Raw genomic sequence first — 23586 nt, 5'->3', positions numbered from 1 at the left:
TGAGGAGGAGGTGTAAGAGGTAGAATTGGGGGAGACAGTAGTGAGAGGATGAGGGGATCACTTGGCTGTACCCCATTGTGAGAGGCAGATGTACAGACTGGGGGGAGGGGAGTAGAACTGAGGGGAACGAGGGATTATGGGAGGAGGGATTTGGCGCCGTTATTTCCCGCTCTGTGAGGAGGAGAATAATGGCGGGAGCAGGCGGGGATATATTGGGGGGTACAATCCTGTGTGAGGAGAAGCTGAAAGGATACGGATGTCGGGGAGCACATTAGTGGGGCACACAGCCCTATATCCCGGCCCTGTCACACGGGCACGAGACGGAACAGTAGGGAGAAGGCGGGGCCAGAAGCTCGTCACTGAGGAAAGAGGCGGAACATTGTTTTCCCAGCAAGGATGGGGCGGGGCCAGAGTGTGGGCAGATTGCAGAAGGGGCGTGGCTGCGAAGAGTAGGAGGCGGTGCCGGTCCGGTGGGCGGAGCCTGTGTGACAGGGGCGGGATGGGGGAATCTCTGAGCTGCAGTCCGTGAGCTCCGCCTGAGTGTCCCCAGTAGCGAGTGGCTGTGAGGGGCCCAGAGCCCGGTCTCTACCCTCCCCCGGCGGTGCCAGCAGGTCAGTTCCCGCCATTTCCCGCGCGCGCTCCCTGTGGGGTCCGGTAATGCGCGTTCCCGCCTCCTCCCCCCGGGGCTCAGTGAGACTTTCTCTTCCCCTCCCCCCGGCTGCCATTTTTGTTTTTCTTTTGTCTCCAATTTTCTCCTCAAACGTCTGAGAATGTGGGAGAGGCCGGGGGAGCCGTGTGTGAGTGTTTGTGCTGCCCAGTGACATTTATATACAGAGACAGACCCCCCAGTGTGTCACTAGCTGCTGTTTCCATGCACTCGCTCCTTAGCAACGCGCCCAGGATCTCACACCGATCTGCTGTTGCCATAGCGACTCCCCTCTGCAGCTTCTCTGGTTCAGTGTGAGGGTCCCATCCTGTGTGTGAGGGTCTGGGCCTGTCATACTCACTGTGGGGCCTCCCCCAGGCCTTCATTGCTCCTCTTATTCCTTCTTATTCCCCCCCCTCATCTGCCCCCACATTTGCTTCACAATCTCCTGACAGTGATTGGCTGCTGGGCAAGGACACGTGACTGGGGTTAACCCTATATCCACTGGCAGCAGCTCTTCTCTTTAACCCTATGGGCACAGGAGGCAAATGAAAGTGTTTAATTACCCCCACTAATTGCCCCGGGTCATACAGACGTTGGACTAGTGTTTCCTGGGTTGGGGCAACTGTGACTCCCCCGGCTCAGAGGTGGGACACACGTGAGATATAATGTTACTTGGCTACAAATATGTCTGTGACCTGCGGAAAGTATCAGGGGCATCAACAGTAACCCCCGAGTGCCCAGGGCAACTCTCAGCTCTACTGTATTTGTAGTATTGGGGCATTAGCTGTTTGTGCCAACAGACCCCTGGGAAGTGCAGGTATGTGATATGTAATGCGCAGGTATGTGATATGTAATGTGCAGGTATGTGATATGTAATGTGCAGGTATGTGATATGTAATGTGCAGGTATGTGATATGTAATGTGCAGGTATGTGATATGTAATGTGCAGGTATGTGATATGTAATGTGCAGGTATGTGATATGTAATGCGCAGGTATGTGATATGTAATGCGCAGGTATGTGATATGTAATGTGCAGCTATGTGATATGTAATGTGCAGCTATGTGATATGTAATGCGCAGGTATGTGATATGTAATGCGCAGGTATGTGATATGTAATGCGCAGGTATGTGATATGTAATGTGCAGGTATGTGATATGTAATGCGCGGGGTATGTGATATGTAATGCGCAGGTATGTGATATGTAATGCGCAGGTATGTGATATGTAATGCGCAGGTATGTGATATGTAATGCGCAGGTATGTGATATGTAATGCGCAGGTATGTGATATGTAATGCGCAGGTATGTGATATGTAATGCGCAGGTATGTGATATGTAATGCGCAGGTATGTGATATGTAATGCGCAGGTATGTGATATGTAATGCGCAGGTATGTGATATGTAATGCGCAGGTATGTGATATGTAATGCGCAGGTATGTGATATGTAATGTGCAGGTATGTGATATGTAATGCGCGGGGTATGTCATATGTAATGCGCGGGGTATGTCATATGTAATGCGCAGGTATGTGATATGTAATGCGCAGGTATGTGATATGTAATGCGCAGGTATGTGATATGTAATGCGCAGGTATGTGATATGTAATGCGCAGGTATGTGATATGTAATGCGCAGGTATGTGATATGTAATGCGCAGGTATGTGATATGTAATGCGCAGGTATGTGATATGTAATGTGATAAATGACCTTTCCTAAGAACTAAGAAATGTGTAAATTCATGTGTAGAGCTGTCGTTGGTAAATACTAGTTATTAATGGTAGGCACCGTATATTGGGAAAGATCTATTCTATTCATATATGATATACATAGGTCTTACACATATTCCTACACTATTAATATGATTGTGTGCTTTTGGTGCTGAGTGTGAGCTCCGCAGGGGCAGGGACTGTTGGGAGTGAGCCCATTTGGTTCCGCTTGTAGAAATGTGGGTTTGTTTCTTTTATGGATCAGGCTAACATGAGACTCATACGGAATTGCCACTGAGATTGTCTGTGTCTGAAGTGCTTTCCAATGGCCTTTACTGCGCAAGTGTCACCCCTGCAAGTGCCATGGACTCACCTGCACATCCTAAGGAGTGGGATATCCAGTCTGGGACTATAGTCTGTTAATGCAGTATTCCTTGTACGTGATTGGACGTGTGTGCTCACTGGTCAGATCACATTTATGGGTCGCCATTGACCCAATACAAGCACTGGAACTGGACCAGCATTGTTATTGTTTAGTGTCGGTCCAATCACAGGATGGGCCCAAATCCATGATTATGGATCGTGTATGAAGCGTTACTGTCAGTATTACTCAGCCTTCATATCTAAGCTGCCTTGGTGTGTGTTCAAATCTGCCCAAGTTCAGTACAGAAGTTCTGTTCCAATGCTGCTACCTGAAGGCAAAAGAAAGGGTGCTTATCTGACTTCCAGAGGGATGGGGGGGGCTGTTTGGTCTCAGTTTTGAGGTAAGCAGTGTATGAAGTGTGTGTAAATGTGTGGGCACCAGGCACCATGTGTTCTTTAGCTTCACTTGTACTGAAATGTACTGTCACTCCACATCAGATTTTCTGTACTTCCTGCTCCTGGGCTGCTCTCTTTCCCATGGTCAGACAGGAACCTCCCCCTGGGTAAGTGAATCCAATCTCCCCCAGTACTTACCCAGGTACAGAGCTCTGATTCTCTGTACTTCCTGCTCCTGGGCTGCTCTCTTTCCCATGGTCAGACAGGAACCTCCCCCTGGGTAAGTGAATCCAATCTCCCCCAGTACTTACCCAGGTACAGAGCCCTGATTCTCTGTACTTCCTGCTCCTGGGCTGTTCTCTTTCCCATGGTCAGACAGGAACCTCCCCCTGGGTAAGTGAATCCAATCTCCCCCAGTACTTACCCAGGTACAGAGCTCTGATTCTCTGTACTTCCTGCTCCTGGGCTGTTCTCTTTCCCATGGTCAGACAGGAAACTCCCCCTGGGTAAGTGAATCCAATCTCCCCCCAGTACTTACCCAGGTACAGAGCTCTGATTCTCTGTACTTCCTGCTCCTGGGCTGCTCTCTTTCCCATGGTCAGACAGGAACCTCCCCCTGGGTAAGTGAATCCAATCTCCCCCAGTACTTACCCAGGTACAGAGCTCTGATTCTCTGTACTTCCTGCTCCTGGGCTGTTCTCTTTCCCATGGTCAGACAGGAACCTCCCCCTGGGTAAGTGAATCCAATCTCCCCCAGTACTTACCCAGGTACAGAGCTCTGATTCTCTGTACTTCCTGCTCCTGGGCTGTTCTCTTTCCCATGGTCAGACAGGAACCTCCCCCTGGGTAAGTGAATCCAATCTCCCCCAGTACTTACCCAGGTACAGAGCTCTGATTCTCTGTACTTCCTGCTCCTGGGCTGTTCTCTTTCCCATGGTCAGACAGGAACCTCCCCCTGGGTAAGTGAATCCAATCTCCCCCAGTACTTACCCAGGTACAGAGCTCTGATTCTCTGTACTTCCTGCTCCTGGGCTGTTCTCTTTCCCATGGTCAGACAGGAACCTCCCCTGGGTAAGTGAATCCAATCTCCCCCAGTACTTACCCAGGTACAGAGCTCTGATTCTCTGTACTTCCTGCTCCTGGGCTGTTCTCTTTCCCATGGTCAGACAGGAACCTCCCCCTGGGTAAGTGAATCCAATCTCCCCCAGTACTTACCCAGGTACAGAGCTCTGATTCTCTGTACTTCCTGCTCCTGAGCTTCCCTTGATCAGACAGAAACCTCCTGGGGTCTAGGGTCATTGTAGTAAATACTGAATAAAGTACCCCCTCTTGTAAAATATAAGGATATTATAAGTTACCAAGGAGTTTCATGATCATTTACAAGTATGAGGCCTAAGGCCGATTTTATATACTGTAGGTCATGCAACTCCTCATATACTTTTATAATACACAAGTTTATGGGAGTCATGTGAAAGAAATGACCTCACTAAGCTCCGATTATAACTGATGACATCACTAAGCACCTTTTATAAGGATATAATACACAAAAGCCATGAATATCCTGTAAATTATATCCTTATAAACGGTGAGTTCTGATGTCATCAGTTATAAACGGTGAGTTCTGATGTAATTTCTGTCACATGACTCACCGAAACTTGTGTATTATAATAAATAAAGTGCCCCCAGTTGTAAAAGATGAGGATATTAGAAGTTACCTCGGAGTTCCATGACCTGTATAAAAACACTCGGCCTTCGGCCTCGTACTTTTATATGGTCATGAAGCTCCTCGGTAACTTATAATATCCTTATATTTTACAAAAGGGGCTACTTTATTCACTATATAATTTACAGGATATTCATGACTCTTGTGCATTATAAATATATGTTATATATATTATATATATAATACACAAGAGACATGAATATCCTGTAAATTATATCTGTATAAACGGTGCTTAGTGATGTCATCGGTTACAATCGGAAATTAGTGATGTTATTTCTGTCACATGACTCCCTGGAACTTGTGTATTATAATAAATAAAGTATCCTCGGCTGCAAAATATGAGGATATTAGAAGTCACTTGGGAGTTCCACGGCCTGTATAAAGGTATATTGTCATGGAACTCCTCAGTAACTTATAATATCCTTATGTTTTACAAGAGGGGCTACTTTATTCACTATATACAGTCATGTGAAAAAGTTTGAGAACCCCTCTCAGCCTGCATAATAATTGACTCCACTTTCAACAACAGTGATATTTCTTTCATTTCCCAGGGACATCTGAGTACTGGGGTGTTTTCTGAACTAAGATTTTTAGTGAAGCAGTATTCAGGTGTATGAAATTAAATCAGATGTGAAAAACTGGCTGTGCAAAAATGTGGGTACCCTTGTCATTTTGCTAATTTGAATGCACGTAACTGCTCAATACTGATTACTGGCAACACCAGATTGGTTGGATCAGCTTGATAAGCCTTGAACTTCATAGGCAGGTGTGTCCAATCATGAGAAAAGGTATTTAAGGAGACCAATTGCAAGTTGTGCTTCTGTTTGACTCTCCTCTGAAGAGTGACAGCATGGGATCCTCAAAGCAACTCTCAAAATATCAGAAAACAAAGATTGTTCAGTATCAGGGTTTAGGGGAAGGCTACAAAAAGCATCTCAGAGGTTTATTAAACTGTCAGTTCCAACTGTAAGGAATGGAATGAGGAAATGGAAGGCCACAGGCACAGTTGCTGTAAAACCCGGGTCTGACAGGCCAAGAAAAATCCAGGAGCGACATATGCGGAGGATTGTGAGAATGTTCCAGACAAGCCAAAGATCATCTCCAAAGAGCTGCAAGAAGATCTTGCTGCAGATGCAGGTGTATCTGTACATCGTTCTACAATTCAGCACAATTTGCACAAAGAACATGTGTATGGCAGGGGGATGAGAAGCCCTTTCTGCACTCACACAAACACACTCGCTTGTTCTATGGAAAAGATCATTTACACAACACACAGGCATTTGGGACAAAGAGCTTTGGACTGAGGAGACACAAATTGACTTATTTGCTCATAACAAAAAGCTCTTTACATGGTGGAAGAAGAACACGGCATTCCAAGAAAAACACCTGCTACCGACTGTCACATTTGGTGGAGGTCCCATCATGCTGTGGGGCTGTGTGGCTAGTTCAGGGGCTGCGGGGCTAGTTCAGGGACTACTGGGGCCCTTGTTAAAGTCCAGGGTGGGATGAATTCAACCCAATATGAACAAATTCTTCAGGATAATGTTCAAGCCTCAGTCACAAAGTTGAAGTTCCGCTGCAGGGGTCGGATATTCCAACAAGACAATGACCCTAAACTCACTTGGAAATCTACAAAGACATTTATGCAGAGGGACAAGTACAATATTCTGGAGTCCCCCGACTTGAATATCATGGAAAATCTATGGGATGAGTTGAAGCAGACTGTCCATGCTCGGCAGCCATCACATTTAACTGAACTGGAGAGATTTTGTATGGACCAATGGTCTCAAATAGCCACATCCACAATCCAGACACTCATCAAAGTCTATAGGAGGCGTCTAGAGACTGTTACATTTGTAACTAAGTATTGATGGAATATCTCTGTTGGGGTGCCCAAATTTATGCACCTGTAGAAAACCAATCATGCGCAGCGCTATCTCCCTAGTTCACACTTTTATAGTGCCAGGTGCTGTACTGTGAGACCCACCCCTGTCACTGGGTCAAATTGATATCCAGAAGAAAGCCAGCAGCACACTGAGTCAAGCTTGATAAAGGGCCTAGTAGGCTTGAAACGTTGCCTTTTGCATATGGGCTAAATAAAATTTCCTTTTGAACACAACTGCAACCAGACTCAGTGTGCTGCTGGCTTTCTTCCAAATTTATGCACCTGTCCAATTTTGTTATGATGCATATTGTATATTTTCTGTTAATCCAATAAACTTTGTGTAGCTGTGTGTAGCTGTATGTAACTGTGTAACCATGAGAGGCTCAATATAGAGCAGCGGCACCTCCAGGCTGTACATGTGAAGTCCATAACTATTGGACATATAGGCCTTTGATTGGGGTTGTGTTCCCCGTGAGTTGTGTAGCAGTGAAACTGTAACAATATACCAGGCACATTAGTAATGAGAGCACAGGCAGTGGGTTCAGGTGAGACTAGGACAGAACCATAGATAAGTGTCAGTATGTTGAGGTGCTGAGTCTATTTTTGGGAGATTCATTGTATTGTTCTGATCACTTTTGCATGAGCATGAATGAATCATTATATGAACTTTATGGTGCTTGGTGTGTGTGCCCTCCTCCATTTTTGATGTAGTCAGATTGTTAAATTCTAATCATATTCTGCGTTGGTAAAGATGGAAGAGGAGCAGGAGCTCCCTCATTTACACCAAACCCTCGTGATGTTGTTTGTAATTAGTCTGAGAAACAAAATGTGATTTAAAGAGAACTGATGTTGTGTCGTTCCCCAGTAAGCAATAGTACATGTGTTGTGTTTCACAGTAGGGAGGAGCAGCTACATACCCATCCATAACTGGCCATTGGTGTGGGGCAAGAGGGTGATTGTGGGGCTTCTCTGGGGGCACTGCGGGTACTTGCTCTGGCACACATTGAGGAGCACCGGAGTATTGCATGGACACAGGGCAGCCATCAGGGGGGGACAGGGGGGAGAGTTGTAGGGGGCCCGAGGGTAAGGGGGGCCCGGCCACGCCACACTTACTTGATTAGCCGGGCCCCCCTTTCTGAGAGCTGCTGACTTCGGGAAGGCATGGACATTTAAGGGGCCCTGGCCACCAATTTTCTCATAATGTGGGGGGGGGGCGTTTGGCCACCAATTTTTTTTTTCTCATATGTTTTTATGGGGGGCCCTGACCACAAATATCTTTTTATTTGTTATTAACATGTGGGAACCCTAGCCACCAATATTTTTTTGTTTTTGGGGCTTGCGGTGGGTGCAGCCCAGGGGGCCCAGGAAATTTTATCATATGGGGCCCTGCGATTTCTGATGGCGGTCCTGCATGGACATGTGCTTGTTTGTGTGTTTAAAGGGACAGGAGCGAGTGCATGCTTATAGAATGGAAGTAGAGTTGAGACCTTGGTGAGAATGGAACAGGTTGTTGGTGTAGCCCCAGGAGGAATGGAGTATTGGGATTAGCTTTGTGTGTGCAAGGAATGTGTGTACAAGACTCATTCTCTGGAGGTGGAAAGTGTGTTCCCCCGAGGAGCAGTGAAATATGGGTAAAAATAAGATGAGCCAGCAGAAGGCTGAACACGTGTGTGTCCGCTTATATAACATGTCTTTGGTTCCTGCTCCAAAGTATTAGAGTGCAAGACATTGTAGTGTAGGAACTTGGGTTAGGTAAGCTCTTTGGACTTGTGTTGACTTTCTTATTGAGAGGAAGATGATCTGTTTAGCCTGGGAAGGGTTGCAATGGGCATTCAGTTAGCTAGTGAGAGGGATAGGTTCTTCATTGAGAGGAAGATGATGTGGTTGGTTAGGAGTGGATGGAATGAGGATTAGGTTAGCTAGTGAGAGGAACGTGATGTGGGATAGGTTCTTCATTGAGAGGAAGATGATGTGGTTGGTTAGGAGTGGATGGAATGAGGATTAGGTTAGCTAGTGAGATGAACTGGTTGTGGGATAGGTTCTTCATTGAGAGGAAGATGATGTGGTTGGTTAGGAGTGGATGGAATGAGGATTAGGTTAGCTAGTGAGAGGAACATGATGTGGGATAGGTTCCTTATTGAGAGGAAGATGATGTGGTTTGTTAGGGGTGGGTGGCTTGAGGATTAGGTTAGCTGGGGGGCAAATGGAATGTGTTTGGCTCCTCCTTGTTAGGGTAGACTTGGGGAGCAGCGGATTGGGTATGAAGTTAGCCAGTGGGAGGCACAGAATGTGTTTGGCTCCTCCTAAGAGGAAGATTGCTTGTTAGGTTAGCCGTTAATAGCATTTGAATGGGCTGTAGGTCAGCCAATGGGAGGAGGGCATGTACCTTTCTTTTACCTACCTTAGGAAGGTACATATCTATTCCCTGTATGGACTGGGCTGCACAGTTATAGTGGGGGTTTTAGTGGCAGTCATAGTAAATATGAAGAGCAGTTTGTTCAGTCAGGTATGGCCAGCCTGTGGGTTGGACTACAGCTCCCAGCATCCCCTGCCAGCCAACTGCTGCTGATATTCAGCCACATGTAAAGTGCTGCAGGTGCTGGAACTGTATGTTATGGGAGTTTAGCTCCGTTTCGCAACATTGGGTCCCACCCTCCATGTCTCTCTCTTTCTGTCTCTGTCTCTATGTGATGCACCCATGTGCTAGGTGGCCTCCCATAGAGAGAGCAGACGTGCACCATCATGTACCCCTCATGTACCCACATCCCTGCTTTCTGCTCGGCACAATCACTCATTCCTGCTAAAATCCCTTCTTTGTCTCCACATTCCTCCCTAACACCCGCTCTCTCAACACCTCCCCCAAGTCTACACAATGAGGGTGCAGCAGAACTATTTAGCTGGGAGTCTAATACAAATATTTCCCTGTCGCTGGGGAAGGGCTCAGCATATTTCACTTGCAATCTGATATGTGGGACCTGGGGGCAAATTCTCTGCAAACTGGCTCCTGTCCAGGCCACCCGTGGGCTCCCGGTCACATGACTGGACCCCCAGTACATATATCAGCTGAGCAGACTCACACTCACTGAGTATCCATAGCAGCAGTGTTAATGTGCTGCCTGTGTCTGACTGGTGGCTTGTGATATTAAAGCGACACGTTGTTGTAAAGATATAATACTAGGGCTGCAGCCAGGCCTAAACTACAGGCCGCGGGGTTAATGGCATGCAGTAACATACTGAACCCCCAGCCTCATCTGTAGCTCTGCAGCATCAGATACTTTGCCTTTAATGGCCACTGGAATCCTAGTCACATTTTATTATCTGTACTTCTTGCAGCACCACATGGGTTAATGGTGTAGTTTTGTGAGGGGCCCCTCAGTGTGTGAGGCCTGGGAGCTGAGTGGATCTGACCCTGGAAGCTGCTGAGATGCCGCTCACTATAAATAAACACGCAGTTCCATTGCATTCCTCCCAAAAGCTGCTCCATTAACTCTTTCACTGCACAACCCTGCTGCAGAGTAATGGGAGTTGTTGTAGGGTGGTCGCTGTGCTGGGAGAGAAGGGTCCAGTCTGCACCCTGATTGTGTGTGTGGAACAAGGACCCAGCACGGGGCCCCCCACCCACCATTTGCCTGTGCTCTGCTAGTCTGTTATACACAGATCTGTGGGAGGGATCAAGCAGGGAACCAGCCAGCTGCATTGTCTGCCGCACAGCTTATCTCTGTGTGTGTATGTACACTGATATACAGAATATATATATATATATATGATTAGAGTATATACACGGCACATCTGCATATATACATGTACACTGAATATATGCACAGCAACAAATGTGCAGAGCGGCACAGTGTAAATCTGAACACAAGAAGCAGGCACTATGCTGTAGCAGATTCCTGTAGTTCAGGGTGGGCACTAGGGGAATAATAATGTCAGCGAGGAACACTGATACACCCCAGGATTATAGAGCCCCCCACACACACACACACATAGTGCTGGCTATGTAGTGTCACTGCTCTATTGCCCAACATGAAATATAAATAACTGTGCCGCTGTATCTATGTGCTGTTGTGCGGGGGTTTGGGCACTGCTGCTCCCCATTGTCAACAAAAGTACCAGTGTGCCTCATTTCTGCCAATGTGAATGCACACGCACTGTGTACAGGTTACATGCTACTCACGTGCACTAACTATTGGCCCTTTACACTTACTGTAGTTTTACTGTACCCCCACTGCCATGGCACACGTCTTCTGTTACGTAAGCTTGGAATGAAACCAAAATGTTCTTTGCCCATTAAGAACCTCTCCATAATATGTGAATCCAATCACTGCCCAGCTCTGATTCTCTGTACTTCCTGCTCCTGGGCTGTTCTCTTTCCCATGGTCAGACAGGAACCTCCCCCTGGGTAAGTGAATCTCCCCCAGTACTTACCCAGGTACAGAGCTCTGATTCTCTGTACTTCCTGCTCCTGGGCTGTTCTCTTTCCCATGGTCAGACAGGAACCTCCCTCTGGGTAAGTGAATCCAATCTCCCCCAGTACTTACCCAGGTACAGAGCTCTGATTCTCTGTACTTCCTGCTCCTGGGCTGTTCTCTTTCCCATGGTCAGACAGGAACCTCCCCCTGGGTAAGTGAATCTCCCCTAGTACTTACCCAGGTACAGAGCTCTGATTCTCTGTACTTCCTGCTCCTGGGCTGTTCTCTTTCCCATGGTCAGACAGGAACCTCCCCCTGGGTAAGTGAATCCAATCTCCCCCAGTACTTACCCAGGTACAGAGCTCTGATTCTCTGTACTTCCTGCTCCTGGGCTGTTCTCTTTCCCATGGTCAGACAGGAACCTCCCCCTGGGTAAGTGAATCCAATCTCCCCCAGTACTTACCCAGGTACAGAGCTCTGATTCTCTGTACTTCCTGCTCCTGAGCTTCCCTTGATCAGACAGAAACAGAGAATCAGAGCTGGGGAGTGATTGGATTGACATACTCCGGATACTGTACTTCCTCCTCCTGGGCTGCTCTCTTTCCCATGGTCAGACAGACACATCTCATCATGGTGACACAGCAGAGTGATTATAATGTGTGCTGTACGAGGGGGGGGTAGGTTTGGTGACCCATTGTATTGTATGTAGCTGTTACTATCATTTATCAATAAGTATCCCTTTCATCTGTTTCCATGGATACCTGCCTATATTGTATATTTGGAACCCACTGATCCCGTCATTTTTTCCCTCTTTCTGCAGGATGGCGGAACCTCGCTTTAACAACCCATATTTTTGGCCTCCACCTCCAACCATGCCCAGCCAGGTAAGTATATATTCCATCAGTTACCTGCACCACACACACTGGCCTGCCAGGGGTTCAACCCCAAATACTACTTTGCACTATGCTGCTACTTTCTTTCCTGACCACCTGAATGACATGTATGTGACCCCCTAGTATATAGAGAATGAATCACCTTCCTACTCCCCCTTTTCTCTTTATCCTGCTCTACAGTGGGGCCTGGGAATCCGTATGCTCTTCTGAATACTGTTTCACTTCACATTATTTTCTTATCCTCATTTCTGTTGTGTCTATGTGTGTCTAGGCGCTACGCTATTTGTCACCTGCCTGGTTTCTAGGTTGAGTAAGCCCTAGCAACCAGATAAATCTAGAAAGTTTACATAATAATGAAATTCCAACCATAATAAATGAAGAGTAATTGCAAATCGCATTAGAACATGGTTATTTCCATCATAGTAAGGTTTTGTTTTAAAGTAAACCACTCTACTGTTCATGTATATGCTGGGGTCTCTTCTCTTTAATAGCCATAGTGGTGTTTGGGTTCAGTAGAAGGAATGTATTCTCTCCTAATCGATTTTGAAGTGGAATTTGTGCACAATCATTGGTGCGTTATGGTCAGTGACCCCCTCTCAAATAGAGAGGTGATTGAATGTAAGGCAAGATTTTTATACTGTCTCTCAAATGTTTTCTTCCAAACCCTTTCCTATCCGCCAAAGACAGGAAAATTAACTAGGTTTCTTGCTCTGACAGCTGTGGATAGGAAACTTCAGACGGTCCCTAACTGCTCTGCAGGGAAATGATCAAACTTTCAAACGGCAGGGGGAGCCCCCACCTCACTTCCCAGAACTCGAACAAAGCAGCTTTGTTTGTTTCCCTGTAGAGCAGCCGGTGCCCGTGTAGAGATTTGTATCTGCAGACCCAGTGCAGTCTGTATATTAATCAGTCTTGCTGTATCAGTTTCTATGGCAGATATTATTTCACTTGTGCTTGATAATTTATGACGATCCCTAAGCTTAACCTCCCAACTGAAGCCCAGACCACACTGAGCATGTGCACAGTCTTGGTCTTGCAAAGATTGTTAGTAAAGTTACAAGATAACAGCCCCCTGCGGCCAACTTTAAAAGAATAAATCATTTGTTTAATGATGCTTCCAGTGCAGTAAGTTCATGTTTATATTTAGTAAACAAAATGTAGCATTTCTAGCCTTATTCTATTTTACACTTTAGTTCCCCTTTAATGGGATGTGGGGTAGTAGCTGTATTTGGTCACAGCGAATACACCGGAGCCATTTGCCTTTGATCCAGTGCCAGTGTCCATTGGGCAACCCGTGGCCCCATAGCCTGTAGGGAATTGATGTAGCAGCGTGTGTATAGAGTGCATCCGTCTCCTGAACTGAATGTCTTGTGATTCTCTCCCTAATGTGCAAGTGGATGGCAAGATGAGAAGTCTTGTTTCTTTATGTGAATGGAAGCTCTTGTCTCCACTCTTGGACTCATTGCCTTCTTCACTGGACTTCTGGGGATCCCACTAACTGCTTGCTCTCTGTGTAGTTGGACAACCTGGTGCTAATCAATAAGATCAAGGAACAGCTGATGGCCGAGAAGATCCGACCTCCTCATTTTCCGCCCACTTCCGTCCCTTCCCAGCAGCCTCTGCTCATTCCCCCATCTCCTGCCGAGAGCAGCCAGTCTGTTATGTCCCTGCAGAAGCTCCAGCAAATCCCGGGGCTGCACCCCCAAGCAGTTCCTCAGCCCGACGTAGCATTGCACGCACGGCCTGCCACCAGCACAGTCACTGGTAATTTCAACTGGGCACTGGGGGGGTATGTGTGTGGGGCACGATGGAGTCAAGGGAGTGGGATTTAGCAGCCTATTGGGGACAGGAGGAAACCATATTGGCCAAACACAAATGACTCTTTATATCTGCCAGTTATTAGGCATGATGCTTAACTATTTATCCTCCAGCACCCTGGCCCACCCTAGGCCACTCCCTTACTGCTATTGGCCAATGGCTTTCTCTTCTCTTCATGGACCCAAACTAGCAATAGTCCTGTATCACTGGCCAGCAAAATTCTACAGTGTGTAATGAATTAGTAGATCTCCAACAGGGAGGAAGCACAACAACACATTCGGCAATGCCATTAAAACATTTATTCAGCAGAATGTGGCACACGCTTTAGGGGATCACCCCCTTCCTCAGGTGCAATATATACCCAATGCACTAAATACCCTTAACATCACATGACCCATCATGTGATCCATTTTAACCCTTCCTTACACAATTCCTATGATCGATATGTATAACATAGTGAATATATAAATGGCACAGATCATGGAGACTGAAAAAATTAATTGCCTGCAATTTAACAATAAATACTATCAGTTAGAGTCCTGCACGGGTCCATTTTTTGGAACCCATACCCGCAACCTGCATTCTTACGCGCTTGGACCCGCAAGTACCTTATCCGCAACCCGGACCCCCGACCCTCTGACCATCAAGAATCAGGAAGTGCTGTCATTGTAAACTGGAAGTGACATCATTGGAAGTAGGCATGATCAGAAAAAAGGAGTAAAATTGCTATTGAGAAGACCCGCGGCCCAACCCGCAGAACCGCCGACCTGCGTCTATACCCGCACCTGAAACCTCTAACCGCAACCTGTCGGGTACCGCAGGTTTTTGCGGGTATCCCGCGGTTACCCACCCCACTGCAGGACTCTACTATCAGTTGTACAGCTCAAAGTGTCACATAAATGACTTGTATCAATTTAAAACTTTAGACACATTATATAATCAGTTCTAGAAAACATTGTTGCAGGCAATAAAATTGTTTTGCCCTTGAGGAAGGGGGTGATTCCCAAAAGCTTGTGCCACATTCTGCTGAATAAATGTTTTATAAACATTGCCCAGTGTATTGGTGTGCTTCCTCCCTGTTGGACATAGAATATGGTGACTGGTTTGGGAGTTAAATGAAGTAAGTGCTGTGCCACAGAATGATATATTGATATAATGAAATAATAGTACATAGCAGTGTGTCAGTACTCTGATAGTAATAGCAGTATGTTCACATATACTACTCCGTGTAACATTCTTTTGCATTTATAGCTCTTGTTTCCCTGTACTGCCACTTGGTTTATGTGAATATTCTGGGCTCTGACTTTGTGGACTATCTTTTCTCAGCTCACTTCTCTTCTTGCTATTCAGGCTTGGGCCTGTCATCATCCCGCAGTAATATGAGCACTTCAGAGTCCAGTACAGGTACAAGCCCCTCCACTCCCACCTCCAGCAGCCAGACCAGACTCATCGCTACATCACCCACACTCATCTCAGGGATCACAAGTGCCCCCACTCTGGACTCCATCAAGACCATCCAGGGACACAGCCTCTTGGGACCCACAAAGCCTGAGAGGGGGCGCAAGAAAATCAAAGCAGAGCACCCACCAGGGCACCCTGTTCTTGTCGTTCCGTACCCCATCCTGGCCTCCGGAGATATTGGGAAAGAAGGCAAAACCTACAGGTATGAACTGAAGTGTTTAGTTAGCGGGAGTATTTCTAATAAAGAAACAGTGAGAACTTTAATGATCTGTAATGATAAGTCAGTTGTACCAGCTAGGCTGCTCTTGTTAAAAGCTTGCAGACACTGCATTTTGTTTTTCTGTACTGAGATCATGTAAATGACAGCCCCCCACCCGCCATAATTGTGCCGTGGGTTCTGGGCAACTACAGGTATGGAACTTATTATCCAGAATGCTTGGGACCTGGGGCTTTCTGGATAATGGATCTTTCTGTAATTTCAAACTTCATACCTAAAATCTAAAAGAAAATCACATAAATATGAAATAAACCTAATAGGCTGGTTTTGCTTCCAATAAGGATTAATTATATCTTAGGTACAGGGGGTTGTAGTCCGCGCTAGCTAGAAAGGGGAGGGGGGGGAAACAGCTGCACCGAAAACATGGACCCACTTATCCACTTGTAATTAGACGTAAACCTGGATTTGGTGCGCTATGTCACAGAATGGCAACCACCTAAAAATAAAGAAAGCCTCGATAGTGTGTTAACCTTTATATACAAAAGGTAATGTGCGCTCAGACCTACTCACATGGAGTTAACAAGTGTTAAACGATTAGAATCCGTGATCGCTTCAGAGTCTGGTCGAAGTCCGTCCTCTCTGTTGTAGGCCTAGCGGGGAAGATCTTACAATAGTGTAGAGCGGCTGGCGTACAGTAGAGGATAGAAAAGTTTTACGCTTACCGGACAGAGAGTATTCAAAGCGCGTTCAGTCCTCTGAGTATTCAAAGCGCGTTCAGTCCTCTGTGGATAGCGGTAATTATATCTTAGCTGGGATCAAGTACAAGCGACTGTTTTAGAATTACACAGAAAAAAGAAAATCAGTTTTACAAATTTGTATTATTTGGATAAAATGGAGTCTATGTTAGATGGCTTTTCCGTAGGTCGGAACTTTCTGTTTAACGGGTTTCCGGATAAAGGATCCCATACCTGTACTAGTATTAGTTATGCATGGCTCTAACTCTGAGACTGGTTACCCAGTTAGACAGGACACGGCATAATTGCCAATCTCACACTTTAATCTGGCAGTACTACTAGTATTCGTTATGCCTAACTCTGAGACTCTGTATTTGAGAGCCTTTTGGATAATGGGTTTCCAGATGCTAGATACCACACATGTACTAGTATAGGTTAAGTCCAATCTTCATTCAGCAATACATGGTTAGGGGCATGTGCTAAAAGTTTTTAATATAAATAATTTTCTTCAATGTAGGTGCAAAGTCTGCCCTTTGACCTTCTTCAGCAAATCGGAAATGCAGATCCATTCGAAATCCCATACGGAGGCGAAACCCCACAAGTGCCCGCATTGTTCCAAATCCTTTGCCAATGCTTCATACCTAGCTCAACATTTGCGAATCCACCTCGGCGTCAAGCCTTATCACTGTTCCTACTGTGAGAAATCCTTCCGCCAACTGTCTCATCTCCAGCAGCACACCAGGTACAGTGGGGCATAATCTAGGCCTCTAGCTGCTGCTTGCTGAGCATGTTTCACCTACGCTGTGCCACTACCATGGCTACTACTGGAACACGTTGCTAATAAAATGTTGGCATGGGTACACAGAGTAGGATAAGGATACCTCCTGGGTAAGTGAATCCAATCTCCCCTAGTACTTACCCAGGTACAGAGCTCTGATTCTCTGTACTTCCGGCTCCTGGGCTGTTCTCTTTCCCATGGTCAGACAGGAACCTCCCCCTGGGTAAGTGAATCCAATCTCCCCCAGTACTTACCCAGGTACAGAGCTCTGATTCTCTGTACTTCCGGCTCCTGGGCTGTTCTCTTTCCCATGGTCAGACAGGAACCTCCCCCTGGGTAAGTGAATCCAATCTCCCCCAGTACTTACCCAGGTACAGAGCTCTGATTCTCTGTACTTCCTGCTCCTGGGCTGTTCTCTTTCCCATGGTCAGACAGGAACCTCCCCCTGGGTAAGTGAATCCAATCTCCCCCAGTACTTACCCAGGTACAGAGCTCTGATTCTCTGTACTTCCTGCTCCTGGGCTGTTCTCTTTCCCATGGTCAGACAGGAACCTCCCCCTGGGTAAGTGAATCCAATCTCCCCCAGTACTTACCCAGGTACAGAGCTCTGATTCTCTGTACTTCCTGCTCCTGGGCTGTTCTCTTTCCCATGGTCAGACAGGAACCTCCCCCTGGGTAAGTGAATCCAATCTCCCCCAGTACTTACCCAGGTACAGAGCTCTGATTCTGTGTACTTCCTGCTCCTGGGCTGTTCTCTTTCCCATGGTCAGGAACCTCCCCCTGGGTAAGTGAATCCAATCTCCCCCAGTACTTACCCAGATACAGAGCTCTGATTCTCTGTACTTCCTGCTCCTGGGCTGTTCTCTTTCCCATGGTCAGACAGGAACCTCCCCCTGGGTAAGTGAATCCAATCTCCCCCAGTACTTACCCAGGTACAGAGCTCTGATTCTGTGTACTTCCTGCTCCTGGGCTGTTCTCTTTCCCATGGTCAGACAGGAACCTCCCCCTGGGTAAGTGAATCCAATCTCCCCCAGTACTTACCCAGGTACAGAGCTCTGATTCTCTGTACTTCCTGCTCCTGGGCTGTTCTCTTTCCCATGGTCAGACAGGAACCTCCCCCTGGGTAAGTGAATCCAATCTCCCCCAGTACTTACCCAGGTACAGAGCTCTGATTCTGTGTACTTCCTGCTCCTGGGCTGTTCTCTTTCCCATGGTCAGGAACCTCCCCCTGGGTAAGTGAATCCAATCTCCCCCAGTACTTACCCAGATACAGAGCTCTGATTCTCTGTACTTCCTGCTCCTGGGCTGTTCTCTTTCCCATGGTCAGACAGGAACCTCCCCCTGGGTAAGTGAATCCAATCTCCCCCAGTACTTACCCAGGTACAGAGCTCTGATTCTGTGTACTTCCTGCTCCTGGGCTGTTCTCTTTCCCATGGTCAGACAGGAACCTCCCCCTGGGTAAGTGAATCCAATCTCCCCCAGTACTTACCCAGGTACAGAGCTCTGATTCTCTGTACTTCCTGCTCCTGGGCTGTTCTCTTTCCCATGGTCAGACAGGAACCTCCCCCTGGGTAAGTGAATCCAATCTCCCCCAGTACTTCCTTTTCTGGGCTGTTCTCTTTCCTACAGACAATGATAAACCTCCTGGTGGGTAAATAAATCCAATCGTATTCGGCCTGGTAAAAAAAAAAAAAAGTCCAGGAGCAGAAAATACTGAAAACCAGAGCTCTATGTATGACCGTGGAAAAGAGCACATTGCAATTCAAACAACCTTTTATTGAAACAGATCATTTTTGTCCTTCCTGTTCCTCCAATCAGCAGTTAATTGAAAGGAATAAAATGGAGTTCTGTATAACGAGCCCTCCTGCCCCAGTGTGTTCTCTCTGTGCCTTACAACTGAAGATCATTATACGGGGAGGCAGAATGTGAGCAAATACATTTGAGCCAATCATAATGAAGACAAATGTATTGTGTCTGTGCTTTATGTTTTAGGATCCACACTGGTGACCGACCATACAAGTGCCCGCAGCCTGGCTGTGAGAAAGCTTTCACCCAACTCTCCAACCTGCAGGTCAGTCTCATCACACGAGGAAACCCATGTGTATTCATACAAATATAGAGGGATAACTGTACCACCACGAGTACTCTCTTCTGCATGTGATTATTTTCTCGTTCTGCCTTTTTAATATGTTTCAGAGGAAAAACTGGGATCAGCTCTGTGATTGGTTATTGATCTGTAAACTGTTTTATGTTCTCTCTGCTCAGTCTCACCAGCGACAGCACAACAAGGATAAACCCTACAAATGTCCCAACTGCTACCGGGCCTACTCTGACTCCGCCTCCCTGCAGATCCACCTCTCTGCCCATGCGATCAAGCATGCCAAGGCCTACTGCTGCAGCATGTGTGGGAGGGCTTACACCTCTGTGAGTATGGCAGCTCCTTCTTATGTAAACTTTTTCTTATGCGTTTTTGGCATTTGTCCTGTCTCTGTGCTTGGTTTCAGCCTCTTCTACAGATGTATAGTGACCTTTATTAAGGTTAAGGACACATGGTGCTAAGTAACATGATAAAAATAATTTGGAATTGTTTCTTAGGGTGACAGGTCCCCTTTAAACTTAGATTTAAAAAAAAAATTAAAAGTAATTGAATAGTGTTTGGAAAGTGAACAACCCCTTTAACAGGCATTCATTCGGGTCACTACCCTTTTAGCAAGCAGACGGTTGGCATCCACCCCATCCTCACTTTTTAGCAGGCGGCCCATCGGGATCCTCCACATTTAGCAGGCGGCCTGTCGGGATCCTCCCCTTTTACCAGACGGCCCGTCGGGATCCTCCTCTTTTACCAGGCGGCCTGTCGGGATCCTCCCCATTTAGCAGGTGGCCCAGTCGGGAGGCTCTCTCCCACATGATATGTGAAGTTGATAAGTTAAAGCTTTAGCCACATATACACAGGATGGTTTGTAGTAGAATTGTAGTTGGCTCAGTAGGGTGCTGGGCAGTATATGGGTGCTTCTGGGGAAGCACCTATAGGATTTATGTTGTGCTGTGTATGGATGTGTGAGGCAGTTGATAATCATGACTTCCCTCTGTTCCTGTGTCTCTTTCCTCTCGCAGGAGACGTACCTGATGAAGCACATGTCCAAGCATACAGTAGTGGAGCACCTGGTTAACCACCATTCCCCACAGAGGAACGAGTCTCCGGGGATTCCAGTCAGAATCTCACTCATTTAAAAAAACCTTTACACAAAGTAAGGTCGCTGCAGCCATTCGCTTCCTCTTCAAGCCTCCTTCATACTCCATATTTTCAGGAACAGTCAACCAGGCAAAGGGGGGCGGCTTCGGGACACCTGGACCGCCAGTTTCATGTAAACCATTGCTGGGTCCAGCTAAGGGGCCGTAAGAAATATGCATCCAATCAATATAATGATTTCTTGGGCACAGGACAGTGCTGCACACAAACCAGATTGGTTCACTATTGTATGATCAATCCTGTGTTACATCTCTCTGCATTGCGGCAGAACTCTGATATTCTTCTGAGGGTCTCTCTGCCTTTGGGATTACAAGCATTTCATTTTGTGGAACATGCAAGCTTTCGATTGGATGTCACTTTGCGTACAGAAACTTCTGATTGGCTGGCTTTTCAGTGACTTCAGTCTGTGTCTGACTCTTTGGCCAATCCATTTAGGTGACGCCAAATCCCCAGCCGAGCACTTTTGAATCTTTCACCTTTTATATCGGTTTATTTTTCCCCTGACATTTTTTATCCTCCATTTTTTTTTTACATACCAGAAAACAATTAAAAAAAAATCCTATTTATTGGCCAAGAACTTGGTGCTGCTAAGCAGGGAGATTCAAAGAAGGACGGACATAAGCTGAGTGGAGGAATGGACTTCATGTTTCACACCCTCGGTCTCATTCTTCCTCAGCTCAATTGATACTGACCCACCAATTAGTGTCTATCTTCATTAGTATTAACGAGTTCTCACTGGTGGAAGCACTGCTAGAAAGAAACGTGACCAAATGATTGAGAGATTGGACAGCGGGGGAGGTTCTTCATTTAACCCCCACGTCGTACTGTCTTGTAACCACAATTAGCACTTAAAGCGACAGTCGATATTTGCACACAGATATGGTTGGGGGTTTGACACGTTCACATGGGCAGCCACTTCTCTGTCTGCTGCTGGGTAGCCAAATGTATTAATAAGGCACTACCTGCAGGATATGTATATGTCAATCAGACTTTAGACAAAGAAGATGCTCCTGGTTGAACTGGGGCCCAGTCATGAGGGCAGGGGGTTCTCTTTCCCTGGCCTATTGAGTGCAGCGTCATGGTTAGGCAGCAGCAAGCATAGAGTTTCTGTCTCACTGCCAGAGACTCCGCATATTCTGCCATTGCTGCATTGCACCCAAATCCAGGTATCTGGAAGTAGAGCTACACTATTTTTGAAACAAAGATTTTGATACATTATTTGTACCATTCCCACTCCCTGCCAGGACTTTCTTGGGGCCCTTCATGGTGCTTTTTCCAAACTATTTTTACGGATGAAATGTGCTGACTTTCATTTGAATCTCTGGGGTGTTTGTGCAGGGAGGGGGCAGTCCTGGACTGGCAAATAGCAGAGGGGCTGCTGTAAGCCAATCAACTGCCAGTGCCTCTATTCTAGGTCACAATTAAAGGGGATGTGTTCTGGGTGGGCTGCAGCTAAACGGGTGAATTCCTGCCCCTGCCGCATGGAATCTGTGTGTTCTCCTCAGTGCTTTCAGCTTCCCGGCCTGTTAATCTGTAGAACTAACACAGAAGCTCCATTCTGCATGGACTTGTGTACCCCCTGTTGTATAACATAAGGATAGTCACCCGTTTTGTTTTCATCAGCATATAAAGGTCGAGTGCGTTTGTACAGGTCATGGAATTTCAAGGCGGCTTCTAATATCCTTGTATATTACAACAGGGAGTACAGTACATTATTATAATACACAAGCTTCAGTGACAAGAATGACATCACTAAGCTCTGATTATAACTGATGACATCACTAAGCACCTTTTATAAGGATATTCATATGTATATTATATAGTGAATAAAGCACCCCCTATTGTAAAATATAAGGATATTATAAGTCACCAAGGAGTTCCATGATCATATAATACAGGTCATGGAACTCCGAGGTGACTTCTAATATCATATTTTCCAACAAGGTGTATTTTATTATAATACACAGGTTTTAGTGAGTCATGTGACAAAAATGACATCACTAGTCACTGTTTATAACTGATGACATCACTAGTCACCGTTTATAAGGATATAAATTTACAAGATATTCATGGCTTTTGTGTATTTATATATATATATATATATATATATATATATATATATATATATAGATATATAGATATTGATAAGGGTTACCCATAATGCAGCTGTAGATGCAGCCTTACATTTCAAGGGGTCATCATAGTGTCTCTTAAATTGACAGTTATACAGACATGTGGCTGGCCTGTATTTCATGATTTATCATTACCCATAATATTGTATTATAGTACATTATATACAAAGTATATAGGCAAATCAGCGTGCATCATGGGAACTTCTATGCAGACTGTTCCATTCCTTCTAATTGGGCACATAAGAGGGAGCAGCATGTCATTTAAAAGTCACTTAAAGGGACACTATCGTCCAGAAATGTTGAGGATTTTCGTTTATTGCTGAAATCTCACATGTGCGGTTTGCATGGAGGAGCATCATTCCTGGTACTCACATTGCTGTCTCCTCTCATAGAAACAGCAGTCCAGTGTTACTTTATGGCAGGAATTCTAAATATACACTGAAGCTCATTTGTAGCTGCAGAACAAATACTATTGGTAGTGTATCACTAACAGGGGGAGAATACGGTGCCCTCTGGATTAAAGCAATAGCCTCACTAGGACCAGTTTTGCCTTTATCTGGCACTTTGACAGCACTGCTGCCTGTGGGTGGGCAATTTAAGTAGGAGAGTGTGAGAGAGAAAGTCTATTGGACAGCTGGGGTAACTGGGTGAGGGTGCTGTCCCTTTTATTGCTCATTGGAGGAGGCAGAATAGATAGAAGTGTTGCTTATACAGAGATTAGTCCCCAGCATATTATAGGGCCCGGGATGATGATGATGATTGGCATGTTACAGTCAATAGGCCAGTCCCCAGGGGATTGTTTGCTGGTGTCTCCCCCCCTGGGCTCATGTACAGATTCTGCATCATTCATACAAGCGCCTAGTGCTGCAGGGGTTAATAAAGGAGCCCTGATTACTCCTCAGCATCTGATTGGCTGCAAAGAAGACAAATCCCCCCCCCCCCCCATTGAACTCTGTCTCATTGTGCCAATTGTATGTTTGTGACCCCCCCCCCTGTGCCATTAGAGTGTCAGCATGGGGGGGCACTTATTGTTCATTTATCTCTAGTCTGCTCTTATTGACGCTCTCATGTTGGATTGATTTTATTCTCTCACTTGCCCCACTTACTAATACCCCTCCCGTGGCATTTATTCATTATATATATATATGTATAGCGGGGGCTACAGTGTGG

The 23586-nt window shown here is 46.1% G+C and overlaps 1 protein-coding gene across 5 annotated transcripts; it reads left to right on the top strand.

The window, feature by feature from the left end:
* Positions 1–202: 202 nt before the first annotated feature.
* znf362.L (zinc finger protein 362 L homeolog) lies at positions 203–22120 on the top strand. Of its 5 annotated transcripts, none has more exons than XM_018241860.2 (8): positions 203–611; positions 11954–12017; positions 13544–13790; positions 15195–15507; positions 16774–16998; positions 19027–19105; positions 19300–19458; positions 20149–22120. In XM_018241860.2, exons 2-8 carry the CDS (start codon positions 11955–11957, stop codon positions 20263–20265), a joined length of 1203 nt encoding a protein of 400 aa, XP_018097349.1. In that variant the 5' UTR covers positions 203–611; position 11954; the 3' UTR covers positions 20266–22120. The 5 variants fall into 5 exon arrangements, with proteins under 5 accessions (XP_018097349.1, XP_018097346.1, XP_018097347.1 ...); XM_018241857.2 differs by having other exon boundaries at positions 210–611; positions 15171–15507; XM_018241858.2 differs by lacking the exon at positions 203–611 and adding an exon at positions 681–797 and having other exon boundaries at positions 15171–15507.
* The last annotated feature ends 1466 nt before the right edge of the window (positions 22121–23586 follow it).

Source organism: Xenopus laevis, chromosome 7L, assembly GCF_017654675.1.
Source record: "Xenopus laevis strain J_2021 chromosome 7L, Xenopus_laevis_v10.1, whole genome shotgun sequence".
NCBI lineage: Eukaryota > Metazoa > Chordata > Amphibia > Anura > Pipidae > Xenopus > Xenopus laevis.
This window is presented reverse-complemented; position numbering and strand designations above follow the sequence as displayed.

Bases quoted from the DNA above. Each gene is read 5' to 3' on its own strand.
- znf362.L (XM_018241857.2), top strand. From the start codon at position 11,955: ATGGCGGAACCTCGCTTTAACAACCCATATTTTTGGCCTCCACCTCCA. The intron at 15,508-16,773 runs GTATGAACTGAA...TCTTCAATGTAG, and splicing joins AAAGAAGGCAAAACCTACAG to GTGCAAAGTCTGCCCTTTGA. The intron at 19,459-20,148 runs GTGAGTATGGCA...TTCCTCTCGCAG, and splicing joins GTGGGAGGGCTTACACCTCT to GAGACGTACCTGATGAAGCA.